This window comes from Salvelinus fontinalis, chromosome 28, assembly GCF_029448725.1.
Source record: "Salvelinus fontinalis isolate EN_2023a chromosome 28, ASM2944872v1, whole genome shotgun sequence".
Classification (NCBI taxonomy): Eukaryota; Metazoa; Chordata; class Actinopteri; order Salmoniformes; family Salmonidae; genus Salvelinus; species Salvelinus fontinalis.
This window is the reverse complement of record NC_074692.1, coordinates 31,299,669-31,317,140: the sequence shown is the minus strand read 5'-3', so window position 1 is coordinate 31,317,140 and position 17,472 is coordinate 31,299,669. Positions and strand designations below refer to the sequence as shown.

At 40.6% G+C, this 17,472-nt stretch overlaps 1 protein-coding gene across 2 annotated transcripts in view; it reads right to left on the bottom strand.

The window, feature by feature from the left end:
- Positions 1 to 17,472, bottom strand: part of LOC129826590 (protein patched homolog 1-like) — a 164,034-nt gene that overhangs the window by 97,153 nt on the left and 49,409 nt on the right. For both annotated transcript variants that reach the window (XM_055887495.1, XM_055887496.1), the window contains exons 3-7: positions 14,869 to 15,058; positions 14,637 to 14,706; positions 13,646 to 13,737; positions 8,238 to 8,439; positions 4,760 to 4,881 (exon numbers count right to left, since the gene is read on the bottom strand). In XM_055887495.1, coding sequence (XP_055743470.1) covers positions 4,760 to 4,881; positions 8,238 to 8,439; positions 13,646 to 13,737; positions 14,637 to 14,706; positions 14,869 to 15,058 — 676 coding nt within the window. The remainder of the gene's footprint in view (positions 1 to 4,759; positions 4,882 to 8,237; positions 8,440 to 13,645; positions 13,738 to 14,636; positions 14,707 to 14,868; positions 15,059 to 17,472) is intronic.

Sequence of the window (17,472 nt, the reverse complement as noted above, 5' to 3'; positions counted from 1 at the left end):
TGTTATAAATCCTGGGCTGATATTATTATTATGTTATAGACCCTGGGCTGATATTATTATTGTTATTATGTTATAGATCCTGGGCTGATATTATTATTGTTATTATGTTATAAATCCTGGGCTGATATTATTATTATGTTATAGACCCTGGGCTGATATTATTATTGTTATTATGTTATAAATCCTGGGCTGATATTATTATTATGTTATAGACCCTGGGCTGATATTATTATTGTTTTTATGTTATAGATCCTGGGCTGATATTATTATTGTTTTTATGTTATAGACCCTGGGCTGATATTATTATTATTATTATTATTATTATTATTATTATTATTATGTTATAGATCCTGGGCTGATATTATTATTATTATTATTATTATTATTATTATTATGTTATAGATCCTGGGCTGATATTATCATTACTATTATTATGTTATAGATCCCGGGCTGATATTATTATTATGTTATAGATCCTGGGCTGATATTATTATTGTTATTATGTTATAGATCCTGGGCTGATATTATTATTGTTATTATGTTATAGATCCTGGGCTGATATTATTATTGTTATTATGTTATAGATCCTGGGCTGATATTATTATTGTTTTTTGTTATAGATCCTGGGCTGATATTATTATTATTATTATTATTATTATTATTATGTTACAGAGATCCTGGGCTGACATTAGCCTTAATCTTTGTGGGGATTAAAAGTGGCAGCAGCTAGTAAAGGTGATGTAGGCAGTATGCATCGTGGGTAGTGCCACTGTGGGCAGTTTCAGAGACACAATTCCAGGTAGCTAAAAGCCCTGTAAGTAGCAGCAAAAATGCCATGCCCGCGGCCCACCTAAAAATCCCCTTGGGCAGCTAAATAACACACGCATACTAATGTGAACACACACAAACACACACGCTCACTCACACTCACACACACACGAATGCACATAAACACACCCACATCTCCAATTGTCAGTCCCTGCCAACCAAGCAAAAATACAACCACAAAAACAAATGAATACACACTGTGTGTGTGTGTTTGTGTATGTGTACACGTATATGTGTGAGTCTGAGTGAGTATGTGTGTGTGCATGTGTGTGTGTGTATATGTGTGTTTAGAGTTAAAGGGAACTATTGCCTGCCTACTTTAAACTGCACTTTAATTACATAATCTCCAGGGCATTTGTTAAATCACAAACAAATCTCCATAGTCCAGATCTCACCAAACCATGCCAGGCAGAAAGTGCTTACTGTGCATTCTAACCTACACTAAGCATTTGTCCCAAAGAGCATTCTATTTGGATGCACACGTAATGTTACTTGGAGTGCACTTTGTTTATGTATACATGTACAGTATGTAGCCTGGCCAACTGAGTGTTAGTGTGTATTTTAAGTGGTAGTGCGTGCGTGTGTGCGTGTGTGCGTGTGTGTGTGTGTGTGTGTGTGTGTGTGTGTGTGTGTGTGTGTGTGTGTGTGTGTGTGTGTGTGTGTGTGTGTGTGCAGTGCTGTAAATCTTGCAGTCATTAGCAGATTCCATTGAAATCTAAGAGCTCCAGCTGTTCCTGCTCAACTCTGGCTTTGCTGCCTGGACACTAGATCCACTATACACACACACACACACACACACACACACACACACACACACACACACACACACACACACACACACACACACACACACACACACACACACACACACACACACACACACACACACACACACACACACACTCCCTCTCTCTCCTCTCTTTTTTCCCTCTCTTTCACTCTCTCTCTCTTTAACTCTCTCTGTCTCTCTCTTCTTTCTTTCTCTCTCATTTCTATTCAATTTAAGGGCTTTATCGGTACGGGAAATGTTTATATTGCCAAAGCAAGTGAAATAGAAAATTAACAAAAGTTAAATAAACAAGAACAAATGTACAGTAAACATTACTCACAAAAGTTCCAAAAGAATAAAGACATTTAAAATGTCATATTATGTCCAAATATAGTGTTGTAATGATGTGCAGTTAAAGTACAGTCGTGGCCACAACTTTTGATAATGACACAAACATAAATTTTCACAATGTCTGCTGCCTCAGTTTGTGTGATGGCCATTTGCATAAACTCCAGAATGTTATGAAGAGTGATCCGATGAATTGCAATTAATTGCAAAGTCCCTCTTTGCCATGCAAATGAACTGAATCCCCAAAAAACATTTCGACTGCATTTCAGCACTGCCACAAAAGGACCAGCTGACATCATGTCAGTGATTCTCTCGCTAACACAGGTGTGAGTGTTGATGAGGACAAGGATGTAGATCACTCTGTCATGCTGATTGAGTTCGAATAACAGACTGGAAGCTTCAAAAGGAGGGTGGTGCTTGGAATCATTGTTCTTCCTCTGTCAACCATGGTTACCTGCAAAGAAACACGTGCCGTCATCATTGCTTTGCACAAAAAGAGCTTCACAGGCAAGGATATTGCTGTGAGTAAGATTGCACCTAAATCAACCATTTATCGGATCATCTAGAACTTCAAGGAGAGCGGTCCAAATGTTGTGAAGAAGGCTTCAGGGCGCCCAAGAAAGTCCAGCAAGCGCCAGGACAGTCTCCTAAAGTTGATTCAGCTGCGGGATCGGGGCACCACCAGTACAGAGCTTGCTCAGGAATGGCAGCAGGCAGGTGGGAGTTCATCTGCATGCACAGTGAGGCGAAGACTTTTGGAGGATGGCCTGGTGTCAAGAAGGGCAGCAAAGAAGCCACTTCTCTCCAGGAAAAACATCAGGGACAGACTGATATTCTGCAAAAGGTACAGGAATTGGACTGCTGAGGACTGGGGTAAAGTCATTTTCTCTGATGAATCCCCTTTCCGATTGTTTGGGGTATCCGGAAAAAAGCTTGTCCGGAGAAGACAAGGTGAGCGCTACCATCAGTCCTGTGTCATGCCAGCAGTAAAGCATCCTGAGACCATTCATGTGTGGGGTTGCTTCTCAGCCAAGGGAGTGGGCTCACTCACAATTTTGTCTAAGAACACAGCCATGAATAAAGAATGGTACCAACACATCCTCTGAGAGCAACTTCTCCCAATCATCCAGGAACAGTTTGGTGACGAACAATGCCTTTTCCAGCATGATGGAGCACCTTGCCATAAGGCAAAAGTGATAACTAAGTGGCTCGGGGAACAAAACATCGATATTTTGGGTCCATGGCCAGGAAACTCCCCAGACCTTAATCCCATTGAGAACTTGTGTTCAATCCTCAAGAGGCGAGTGGACAAACAAAAACCCACAAATTCTGACAAACTCCAAGCATTGATTATGCAAGAATGGCCTGCGATCAGTCAGGATGTGGCCCAGAAGTTAATTGACAGCATGCCAGGGCGGATTGCAGAGGTCTTGAAAAAGAAGGGGCAACACTGCAAATATTGACTCTGCATCAACTTCATGTAACTGGCAATAAAAGCCTTTGACACTTATGAAATGCTTGTAATTATACTTCAGTATTCCATAGTAACATCTGACAAAAAATATCTAAAGACACTGAAGCAGCAAACTTTGTGGAAATTTATATTTGTGTCATTCTCAAAACGTTTGGCCATGACTGTACAAAAGGGAAAATAAATAAACATAAATATAGGTTGTATTTACAATGGTGTTTGTTCATCCCTTTTCTTGTGGCAACAGGTCACAAATCTTGCTGCTGTGATGGCACACTGTGGAATTTTACCCAGTAGATATGGGAGTTTATCAACATTTGATTTGTTTTCAAATTCTTTGTGGATCTGTGTAATCTGAGGGAAATACGTGTCTCTAATATGGTCATGCATTTGGCAGGAGATTAGGAAGTGCAGCTCAGTTTCCAGCTCATTTTGTGGGCAGTGTGCACATAGCCTGTCTTCTCTTGAGAGCCAGGTCTGCCTACGGCGACCTTTCTCAATAGAAAGGCTATGCTCACTGAGTCTGTACATAGTCAAAGATTTCCTTAATTTTCGGTCAGTCACAGCGGTCAGGTAGTCTGCCACTGTGTACTCTCTGTTTAGGGCCAAATAGCATTCTATTTTGCTCTATTTTTTGTCAATTCTTTCCAACGTGTCAAGTAACTATATTTTTGTTATCTCATTATTTGGTTGGGTCTAATTGTGTTACTATCCTGGGGCTCTGTGAGGTCTATTTGTGAATAGAGCCCCAGGACCAGCTTGCTTAGGGGACTCTTCTCCAGGTTCATTTCTTTGTAGGTGATCGCTTTGTTTTGGAAGATTTGGGAATCACTTCCTTTTAGGTGGTTGTAGAATTGAACTGCTCTTTTCTGGATGTTGATAATTAGTGGCTATCAGCCTAATTCTGCTATGCATGCATTATTTAGTCTCAATTTGGTGTTTGTCCCATTTTGTGAATTCTTGGTTGGTGAGCGGACCCCAGACCTCACAATCATAAAGGGCAATGTGTTCTATAACTGATTAAAATATTTTTTGCCAGATCCTAATTGGTATGTTGCATTTTATGTTCCTTTTGACAGCGTAGAAGGCCCTTCTTGCCATGTCTCTCAGAACGTTCACAGCTTTGTGAAAATTACCTATGGCGCTGATGTTTAGGTCGAGGTATGCATTGTTTTTTGTGAGCTCTTGGGCAACGGTGTCTAGATGGAATTTTGGAACACCATTATTTTTGTCTTACTGAGATTGACTGCCAGGGCCCAGGTCAGACAGAATCTGGGCAGAAGATCTAGGTGCTGCTGTAGGTCCTCTCTGCTGTAGGACCTCGGACTCTCTCTCTTTCTTACCTGAGTAGTGGTCCAGTGCCGTTCTTGGTAGTCCCCCCTACAATCAGCTCTTCCTGCCAGTGCATGTACTTCCTGGAGAGGCCATGGCAGCCGCCAGTAAGGATGCGAGCCAAGTCAAAGGGCTACAACACAACAACATAGTCAATGGGTCTGTGTCTGTATGGGTGTGTGCATGTGTACAAACAGCATATTATACATGGATGTGTGTGTCAAATCAAATCAACATGTATTTGTCACATGCGCCGAATACAACAGGTGTAGACCTTACAGAGAAATGCTTACTTACAGGCACTAACCAATAGTGGGGAAAAAAAGGTGTGTGTGTGTGTGTGTGTGTGTGTGTGTGTGTGCGTGCGTGCGTGCGTGCGTGCGTGTGTGTGTAGGTAGGTAGGTAAGTAAAGAAATAAAACAACAGTAAAAATTCATTTGAAAATAAGAGTAGCAAGGCTATATACAGACACCGGTTAGTCAGGCTTATTGAGGTACATGTATGTATGGTTAAAGTGACTATTCATATAAGATAAACAGAGAGTAGCAGCAGCGTAAAAGAGGGGTTGGGGGGGGGGGGCACACAATGTAAATAGTCCGGGTAACCATTGGTTACCTGTTCAGAAGTCTTATGGCTTGGGGGTAAAAACTGTTGAGAAGCCTTTTTGTCCTAGACTTGGCACTCCGATACCGCTTGCCATGCGGTAGTAGAGAGAACAGTCTATGACTGGGGTGACTGGGGTCATTGACAATTTTTAGGGCCTTCCTCTGACACCGCCTGGTGTAGAGGTCCTGGATGGCAGGCAGCTTTGCCCCAGTGATGTATTGGGCCGTATGCACTACCCTCTGTAGTGCCTTGCGGTCGGAGGCCGAGCAATTGCCGTACCAGGCAGTGATGCAACCGGTCAGGATGCTCTCGATGTTGCAGCTGTAGAACCTTTTGAGGATTTCAGGACCCATGCCAAATCTTTTTAGTTTCCTGAGGGGGAATAGGCTTTGTCGTGCCCTCTTCACGACTGTCTTGGTGTGTTTGGACCATTCTAGTTTGTTGTTGATGTGGACACCAAGGAATCTGAAGCTCTCAACCTGCTCCACTACGGCCCCGTTGATGAGAATGGGGACGTGCTCGGTCCTCCTTTTCCTGTAGTCCACAATCATCTCCTTAGTCTTGGTTATGTTGAGGGATAGGTTGTTATTCTGCCACCACCCGGCCAGGTCTCTGACCTCCTCCCTATAGGCTGTCTGGGGAGCTCCAGTGTTGAGGATCAGAGTGGCAAATGTGTTGCTACCTACCCTCACCACCTGGGGGGCGGCCCGTCAGGAAGTCCAGGATCCAGTTGCAGAGGGAGGTGTTTAGTCCCAGGTTCCTTAGCTTAGTGATGAGCTTTGAGGGTACTATGGTGTTGAACGCTGAGCTGTAGTCAAAGAATAGCATTCTCACATAGGTGTTCCTTTTGTCCAGGTGGGAAAGGGCAGTGTGCAGTGCAATAGAGATTGCATCATCTGTGGATCTGTTTGGGCGGTATACAAATTGGAGTGGGTCTAGAGTTTCTGAGATAATGGTGTTGATGTGAGCCATTACCAACTTTTCAAAGTACTTCACGGCTACGGACGTGAGTGCTACGGGTCTGTAGTCATTTAGGCAGGTTGCCTTTGTCTTCTTGGGCACAGGGACTATGCTGGTCTGCTTGTAACGTGTTGGTATTACAGACTCAATCAGGGACATGTTGAAAATGTCAGTGAAGACACCTGCCAGTTGGTCAGCACATGCCCTGAGCACACGTCCTGGTAATCCGTCTGGCCCCGCAGCCTTGTGTATGTTGACCTGTTTAAACGTCTTACTCACGTTGGCTACGGAGAGCGTGATCACACAGTAGTCCGGAACAGCTGATGCTCTCATGCATGCCTCAGTGTTGCTTGCCTCGAGGCGAGCATAGAAGTGATTTAGCTCGTCTGGTAGGCTTGTGTCACTGGGCAGCTCGTGGCTGTGCTTCCCTTTTTTAGTCTGTAATAGTTTGCAAGCCCTGCTACATCCGACGAGCGTCGGAGCCGGTGTAGTATTATTCAATCTTAGCCCTGTATTGACGCTTTGCTTGTTTGATGGTTCGTCGCAGGGCATAGCGAGATTTCTTGTAAGCTTCCGGGTTAGAGTCCCGCACCTTGAAAGCGGCAGCTCTACCCTTTAGCTCAGTACGAATGTTGCCTGTAATCCATGGCTTCTGGTTGGGGTATGTACGTACAGTCACTGTGAGGGACGACGTCCTCAATGCACTTATTGATAAAGCCAGTGACTGATGTGGTGTATTCCTCAATGCCATAGGAAGAATCCCGGAACATGTTCCAGTCTGTGATAGAAAACAGTCCTGTAGCTTAGCATCTGCTTCATCTGACCATTTTTTTATAGACCGAGTCACTGGTGCTTCCTGCTTTAATTTTTGCTTGTAGGCAGGAATCAGGAGGATAGAGTTGTGGTCGGATTTACCAAATGGAGGGCGAGGGAGAGCTTTGTACGCGTCTCTGTGTGTGGAGTACAGGTGATCTAGAATTTATTTCCCTTTGGTTGTACATTTAACCTGTTGATAGAGATTTGGTAGAACTGATTTAAGTTTCCCTGCATTAAAGTCGCCGCCTCTGGGTGAGTGGTTTCCTGTTTGCTTATTTCCTTATACAGCTGACTGAGTGCGGTCTTAGTGCCCGCATCTGATTGTGGTGGTAAATAATCTGATTGTGGTGGTAAATAAACAGCCACAAAAAGTATAGCTGAGAACTCGCTAGGCAAGTAATGTGGCCTGCATTATATCACAATATACTCTACTTCAGGCGAGCAAAATCTAGAGACTTCCTTAGATTTCGTGCACCAGCTGTTGTTTACAAATATGCACAGACCGCCCCCCCTCGTCTTACCGGAGTGTGCTGTTCTATCTTGCCGGTGCAGCTTGTATCCCGCTAGCTGAATATCCATGTCGTCATTCAGCCACGATTCCGTGAAACATAGGATATTACAGGTTTTGATGTCCCGTTGGTAGGATATTCGTGATCGTACCTCATCTAGTTTATTGTCCAATGATCGCACGTTGGCGAGTAATATTGACGGTAACGGCAGCTTTCCTACTCGCCTTCTGCGGATCCGGACGAGGCATCCGGCTCTACTTCCTCTGCGTCGCTTCCTTATGTGAATAATTGGGATGTCTGCCCTGTGGGGTGTTTGGAGAATATCGTGTGAGTCCTGCTTGTTGTTGTTGTTGTTGAATAAAATCTTCATCTAATCCGAGGTGAGTGATCGCTGTCCTGATATCCAGAAGCTCTTTTCTGCCGTAAGATATGGTTGCAGATACATCATGTACAAAATAATTAACAAATATCGCAAAAAAAACACATAATAGCACAATTGGTTAGAAGACCGTAAAACGGTGGCCATCTCCTCCGGCGCCATTTTTCCATGTGTGTGTGTTTCTGCATCATGCGTGTGTGTGTGTGTGCGTGTGTGTACCTTGGTGGTGTTCTTGTTGGGGGCAGTGAGGGGACAGTCGGGGTCTTGGGGGTTGAGACAGGGCCGGTCCATGTAGCCATGTCCCACGTCAGCCTTCTCCAGCATCACCTCCCAGCTGTCTACCTGAACCTTCAGGGCCCGAAGCTCGGTCAGGAACTCCTTGGGGTCAAAGTTGGTCCACTGCAGAGGGTGTGATATGCCACTAGGAGTGGTGGGTAGACACAACTCCAAATCACAGAATTCCACAATCTCCAACATCAAACATACACTCCAGAAACCAACACTCCAGAACTCAACACTCCAGAACTCAACACTCCAGAACCCAACACTCCAGAGAGCAACATTTGTAAATCGTAGTTTCCAAAGTATAATGTATGATATGTATAATGTATGATGTGTATAATGTATGATACATATAATGTATGATGTGTATAATGTATGATATGTATAATGTATGATGTGTATAATGTATGATATATATAATGTGTGATGTGTATAATGTATTATATGAATAATGTGTGATGTGTATAATGTATGATATGTATAATGTGTGATGTGTATAATGTATTAAATGCATAATGTGTGATGTGTATAATGTATGATAAATATAAATATAATGTGTGATGTGTATAATGTATGATGTGTATAATGTATGATATGTATAATGTATGATGTGTATAATGTGTGAGGTGTATCATGTGTGATGTGATGTGTATAATATATGATGTGTATAATGTGTTATGTGTATAATGTATATTGTGTATAATGTGTGATGTGTATAATGTGTGAGATGTATAACGTGTGATGTGTATAATGTGTGGTGTGTATAATATGTGATGTGTATAATGTGTGGTGTGTATAATATGTGATGTGTATAATACGTGATGTGTATAATATGTGATGTGTATAAAGTGTGGTGTGTATATTATGTGATGTGTATAATGTGTGATGTGTATAATGTGTGATGTGTATAATGTGTGATGTGTATAATGTGTGGTGTGTATAATATGTGACGTGTAAACCGTGTGATGTGTATAATATGTGATGTGTATAATACGTGATGTGTATAATATGTGATGTGTATAATGTGTGGTGTGTATATTATGTGATGTGTATAATGTGTGATGTGTATAATATGCGATGCGTATAATGTGCGGTGTGTATAATATGTGATGTGTATAATATGTGATGTGTATAATATGTGATGTGTATAATGTGTGATGTGTATAATATGTGATGTGTATAATGTGTGATGTGTGTAATGTGTGATGTGTATAATGTGTGATGTGTAAAATGTGTGATGTGTATAATATGTGATGTGTATAATGTGTGATGTGTATAATGTGTGATGTGTATAATGTGCAATGTGTATAACGTGTGATGTGTATAATATGTGATGTGTATAATGTGTAATGTGTATAATATGTGATGTGTATAATGTGTGATGTGTATAATGCGTGATGTGTATAATGCGTGATGTGTATAATATGTGATGTGTATAATATGTGATGTGTATAATGTGTGCTGTGTATAATATGTGATGTGTATAATATGTGATGTGTATAATGTGTGGTGTGTATACTATGTGATGTGTATAATGCGTGATGTGTATAATGTGTGGTGTGTATAATATGTGATGTGTATAATATGTAAGATGTATAATGTGTGATGTGTATAATGTGTGATGTGTATAATGTGTGATGTGTATAATGTGTGATGTGTATAATGTGATAAGTGATGTGTACAATGTGTGATGTGTACAATGTGTGATGTGTATAATGTGTGATGTGTTTAATGTGTGATGTGTACAATGTGTGATGTGTACAATGTGTGATGTGTATAATGTGTGAGGTGTATAATGAGTGATGTGTATAATGTGTGGTGTGTATAATATGTGATGTGTATAATGTGTGATGTGTATAATATGTGATGTGTATGCTGTGTGGTGTGTGAAATGTGTGATGTGTATAATATGTGATGTGTATAATGTGTGATGTGTATAATGTGTGATGTGTATAATGTGTGATGTGTATAATGTGTGATGTGTATAATATGTGATGTGTATAATGTGTGGTGTGTATAATGCGTGGTGTGTATAATGTGTGATGTGTATAATATGTAAGATGTATAATGTGTGATGTGTATAATGTGTGATGTGTATAATGTGTGGTGTGTATAATATGTGATGTGTATAATGTGTGGTGTGTATAATATGTGATGTGTATAACACGTGATGTGTATAATGTGTGGTGTGTATATTATGTGATGTGTATAATGTGTGATGTGTATAATGTGTGATGTGTATAATGTGTGATGTGTATAATGTGTGGTGTGTATAATATGTGATGTGTATAATGTGTGATGTGTATAATATGTGATGTGTATAACACGTGATGTGTATAATATGTGATGTGTATAATGTGTGGTGTGTATATTATGTGATGTGTATAATGTGTGATGTGTATAATATGCGATGCGTATAATGTGTGGTGTGTATAATATGTGATGTGTATAATATGTGATGTGTATAATGTGTGATGTGTATAATATGTGATGTGCATAATGTGTAATGTGTATAATATGTGATGTGTATAATGTGTGATGTGTATAATGCGTGATGTGTATAATGCGTGATGTGTATAATATGTGATGTGTATAATGTGATAAGTGATGTGTACAATGTGTGATGTGTATAATGTGTCATGTGTATAATGTGTGATGTGTATAATATGTGATGTGTATAATGTGTAATGTGTATAATGTGTGATGTGTATAATATGTGATGTGTATAATGCGTGATGTGTATAATGTGTGGTGTGTATTATATGTGATGTGTATAATGCGTGATGTGTATAATGTGTGGTGTGTATAATATGTGATGTGTATAATATGTAAGATGTATAATGTGTGATGTGTATAATGTGTGATGTGTATAATGTGTGATGTGTATAATGTGTGATGTGTATATTGTGATAAGTGATGTGTACATTGTGTGATGTGTATAATGTGTGATGTGTTTAATGTGTGATGTGTACAATGTGTGATGTGTACAATGTGTGATGTGTATAATGTGTGAGGTGTATAATGAGTGATGTGTATAATGTGTGGTGTGTATAATATGTGATGTGTATAATGTGTGGTGTGTATAGTATGTGATGTGTATAATGTGTGGTGTGTATACTGTGTGATGTGTATAATATGCGATGTGTATAATGTGCGATGTGTATAATGTGTGATGTGTATAATGTGTGATGTGTATAATGTGTGATGTGTATAATGTGTGATGTGTATAATGTGTGATGTGTATAATGTGTGGTGTGTATAATGTGTGATGTGTATAATGTGTGATGTGTATACTGTGTGGTGTGTAAACTGTGTGATGTGTATAATATGTGATGTGTATAATGTGTGATGTGTATACTGTGTGGTGTGTAAAATGTGTGATGTGTATAATATGTGATGTGTATAATGTGTGATGTGTATAATGCGTGATGTGTATAATGTGTGATGTGTATAATGTGTGATGTGTATACTGTGTGGTGTGAAAAATGTGTGATGTGTATAATATGTGATGTGTATATTATGTGATGTGTATAATGTGTGATGTGTATAATGTGTGATGTGTATAATGTGTGATGTGTATAATGTGTGGTGTGTATAATGTGTGATGTGTATACTGTGTGGTGTGTAAAATGTGTGATGTGTATAATATGTGATGTGTATAATGTGTGATGTGTATAATATGTGAGATGTATAATGTGTGATGTGTATAATGTGTGGTGTGTATAATGTGTGATGTGTATAATATGTGATGTGTATAATATGTGATGTGTATAATGTGTGATGTGTATAATATGTGAGATGTATAATGTGTGATGTGTATAATGTGTGGTGTGTATAATGTGTGATGTGTATAATATGTGAGATGTATAATATGTGAGATGTATAATGTGTGGTGTGTATAATGTGTGATGTGTATAATGTGTGGTGTGTATAATGTGTGATGTGTATAATGTGTGATGTGTATACTGTGTGGTGTGTATAATGTGTGATGTGTATAATGTATAATGTGTGATGTGTATAATGTGTGATGTGTATAATGTGTGATGTGTATAATGCGTGATGTGTACAATGTATAATGTGTGATGTGTATAATGTATAATGTGTGATGTGTATAATGTGTGATGTGTATAATGTGTGATGTGTATAATGCGTGATGTGTATAATGTGTGATGTGTATAATGTGTGATGTGTATAATATGTGAGATGTATAATGTGTGATGTGTATAATGCGTGATGTGTATAATGTGTGATGTGTATAATGTGTGATGTGTATAATATGTGATGTGTATAATGTGTGATGTGTATTAAGCGTGATGTGTATAATGTGTGATGTGTATAATGTGTGATGTGTATAATGTGTGATGTGTATAATATGTGATGTGTGTAATGTGTGGTGTGTATAATGTGTGATGTGTATAATGTGTGATGTGTATAATGTATAATGTATGATGTGTATAATGTGATAAGTGATGTGTACAATGTGTGATGTGTATAATGTGTGATGTGTACAATGTGTGATGCGTATAATGTGTGGTGTGTATAATGTGTGAGGTGTATAATGAGTGATGTGTATAATGTGTGATGTGTATAATATGTGATGTGTATAATGTGTGAGGTGTATAATGAGTGATGTGTATAATGTGTGAGGTGTATAATGAGTGATGTGTATAATGTGTGAGGTGTATAATGAGTGATGTGTATAATGTGTGATGTGTATAATATGTGATGTGTATAATGTGTGGTGTGTATAAATTGTGATGTGTATAATGTGTGATGTGTATAATATGTGATGTGTATAATGTGTGATGTGTGATGTGTATTATATGTGATGTGTATAATGTGTGGTGTGTATTATGTGTGGTGTGTATTATGTGTGATGTGTATAATGTGTGATGTGTATAATGTGTGATGTGTATAATGAGTGATGTGTGTAATGTGTGATGTTTATAATGAGTGATGTGAATAATGAGTGATGTGTGTAATGTGTGATGTTTATAATGACTGATGTGTGTAATGTGTGATGTTTATAATGAGTGATGTGTGTAATGTGTGATGTTTATAATGAGTGATGTGTATAATATGTGATGTTTATAATGAGTAATGTGTGTAATGTGTGATGTTTATAATGAGTGATGTGTGTAATATGTGATGTTTATAATGAGTGATGTGTGTAATGTGTGATGTTTATAATGAGTGATGTGTGTAATGTGTGATGTTTATAATGACTGATGTGTGTAATGTGTGATGTTTATAATGAGTGATGTGTGTAATGTGTGATGTTTATAATGAGTAATGTGTGTAATGTGTGATGTTTATAATGAGTGATGTGTGTAATGTGTACTCACGGGAGGTAGACCATTCCAGACTGGAGCTTGGCTCCCTCCCAGAAACAGTCCAGCGGAGTGATGATGAGACAGGGGTGGAGCTTTTCAATAATCTGACAGGAGAATGCATACACCATGTTACCACTGATGCTATAATCAGTACAGTAGAACATCACATTATACTAACATCACATTATAGTTACATTCAATTATAGTAACATCACATGATAGTAACATCACAACAGCTTCTTAATGATCTGATGGGAGACAGCAGACACCACGTTACCACTGACGCTCTACAACTACTAATCACATTCTATCAGTCTGTATGAGAGGCAGTGTTTGGGAGGCAGTGTTTAGGAGTCTGTATGAGAGGCAGTGTTTGGGAGGCAGTGTTTAGAAGTCTGTATGAGAGGCAGTGTTTAGGAGTCTGTATGAGAGGCAGTGTTTGGGAGTCTGTATGAGAGGCAGTGTTTGGGAGTCTGTATGAGAGGCAGTGTTTGGGAGTCTGTATGAGAGGCAGTGTTTGGGAGTCTGTATGAGAGGCAGTGTTTAGGAGTCTGTATGAGAGGCAGTGTTTAGGAGTCTGTATGAGAGGCAGTGTTTGGGAGTCTGTATGAGAGGCAGTGTTTGGGAGTCTGTATGAGAGGCAGTGTTTAGGAGTCTGTATGAGAGGCAGTGTTTAGGAGTCTGTATGAGAGGCAGTGTTTGGGAGTCTGTATGAGAGGCAGTGTTTGGGAGTCTGTATGAGAGGCAGTGTTTGGGAGTCTGTATGAGAGGCAGTGTTTGGGAGTCTGTATGAGAGGCAGTGTTTGGGAGTCTGTATGAGAGGCAGTGTTTGGGAGTCTGTATGAGAGGCAGTGTTTGGGAGTCTGTATGAGAGGCAGTGTTTGGGAGTCTGTATGAGAGGCAGTGTTTGGGAGTCTGTATGAGAGGCAGTGTTTGGGAGTCTGTATGAGAGGCAGTGTTTGGTGTAGAAAGAGAGAGACAAACTCAGTTCACTCATGCTTACCTGGTTCACAAAATGAGTTTCAGTATCCATTTCTCCTGATTTGTAGCATAAATGTTCCAATTTCCATTGTCTGAAATGGAGGCATTCAATAAATCACTTGCACAACAGCTTTGAACGATCTAAAACATAATTTGTTTGAATGTTTGTGTGTTAGAGTGTCACCTGTTATAGCGGCGAACGTGCACTCAGCTGGTGTGTGTATGTGCGTGCATGTAAGTACAGTGTGTGTTACCTGTTAAAGAGGTAAACGTGCACTTGGCTGGCCCTGATGGCCGAGTCCAGGTGTTGCTGCAGCGCCTCCACAGTGAGCACGTTAGCGCCCTCCTGGCGCGGTGCCTGAATCATCAGCTGGGGACTGAACATGGCCTCCTCGCCCATCTTCAGACGTGTGTATTTCAGCTCCTGATTCACCCTGCCGCCCACTGCCCACACACACACACACACACACACACACACACACACACGGTCGGTATTGTATGTACACACACCAACACATATTACATACACAACTTCCAGAACCTGGTCTGATGTACAAAAACACACAATATTCCACCTTTTATAACAAACTATAAAATCACATTGATGTATACATCAGCCTTCCTGAAAGAACAATAATGCATGTGATGACTTGTCAGCCCCGGTTACCAAAATCTGTTCCAATAGCCTTAGAATGTCAGTACAGTGTCATAAAATTCCAGTCTCTACCTCAGTATTTGATCTCTGCCTCAGCCTTACAGAGACAAAAAGGAGGGAGAAAGACGTTCTTCCATCCCCTCCCTCCCTCACTACCTAGCATGGTGGGGCTAAGCCCTGTGCGTGAGCTCAGCTTCAAAAGCAGCCTTTCAGTACCAGCCATGCCTCTCTACCTCGCAACGTCCTCCAAGCCTGCTAGCAACTGCTTCGCTCTGACATACTGTTACATTTACATAAAGCTGCAAGATAACGCTATCCATTTGATTTGGGGTAATTTTTCCCTATAGGATGAGACATCATTGTCTCCAGCTCTGCCTCTGAAGGACAAGTCAGACCAATAGAACGTTGGCCGTATGCTGCAGGTGGCCGTCCTATCACTCCTGACCAGAGAACATTGGCCATCAATTCCTGTTATTTTCCAGACGATTCCACAAGTTAATCTACTGCGTATGGCCGACGTCCATTAGCCCTGCTTAAAGCTCGAACCCCTATTTGGTGAAACAGCCACGTCCGTTTGGGAAATTACAACAACAAAGTAGTCACTTCCTCGATCATCACTGCATGCGTGATAAAACAGCAGAATATCTACTGTAATTGTTTTTTACAGACATCTGCTGGACTCCCCTCTCCTCTTTCATCAGCAAAACAATAACAAAGGCGCTGGGGCACTGTTTCACCAAATGTGTATTCTAGCTTTAAGGCCAGACATCACTGACTCTGTCCTCCAGAACATTAGCTGGTGAGGTTGACACAGAGCATTTCAACAAAGTGTCTTTACCACAGATCATCTCTGCTCACCATTCAGCATTGTCAGACTAACATGATGTAGAATGTCAAGACATGTTGGTGTTCCAACAGTCATGCCACTGGCTGGCACATCGTTGGCTCAATTTCACTGGGACAACTTTGTGTATGCACACCTGTGTAAAAGTCCTTCCGCCAGTGTGTTTGATGAAAATATGCGCAAAGTGCAGTCATCTCTGTGTGTGTGCGTGTGTGTGTGTGTATGTGTGTGTGTGTTTGTCACTCCTCTCTCTCTCTCTCTCTCTCTCTCTCTCTCTCTCTCTCTCTCTCTCTCTCTCTCTCTCTCTCTCTCTCTCTCTCTCTCTCTCTCTCTCTCTCTCTCTCTCTCTCTCTCTCTCTCTCTCTCTCTCTCTCTCTCTCTCTCTCTCGAGAAGAACATACAAAGTTCTGTGAGAGAGCCTTGCTGAGAAAGCTGTGTGAAAATCTGTTACGTTTTATATGCTATAATCCAATTTAACAATTGTTCGACTACAATTCATGAAACAAACGTAGGTGGAATATTGTCAGCATATTGTAATCGTGTTAAAGTTAAGCATGCTAATCTGTCCGGGCCAGACCACTCAGGAAGACCAGAGAGCAACATAGAGGGAGGGGGCCATGTCTGGCCGTATTAGGAAAACAGACTAGACTTCATTTTTTCAATCGACCCAAACACAGCCCCCCCATCAGATCTGGTTTGAGTGCGTGCTTAGAATCTCCATTATTAATAGCAGGCCTGAGTTAACCAAAGACGGGCGGTGACATGCTTTTTACTGCTCACTCCCTCTTCTCCCCTCATCTACCACACACCTACATGGAACTGATCTACCTACACCTCATGGAACTGATCTACCTACACCTCATGGAACTGATCTACCTGCACCTACATGGAACTGATATAACTACACCTACATGGAACTGACCTACCTACACCTACATGGTGCTGACCTACCTACACCTACATGAAACTGATCTAACTACACCTACATAGAACTGATCTATCTACACCTACATGGTGCTGACCTACCTACACCTACATGGAACTGATCTACCTACACCTACATAGAACTGATCTATCTACACCTACATGGTGCTGACCTACCTACACCTACATGGAACTGATCTACCTACACCTACATGGAACTGATCTACCTACACCTACATAGAACTGATCTACCTACACCTACATAGAACTGATCTATCTACACCTACATGGAACTGATCTACCTACACCTACATGGAACTGATCTACCTACATCTACATGGAACTGATCTATCTACACCTCATGGAACTGATCTACCTACACCTACATGGAACTGATCTACCTTCACCTCATGGAACTGATCTACCTACACCTAC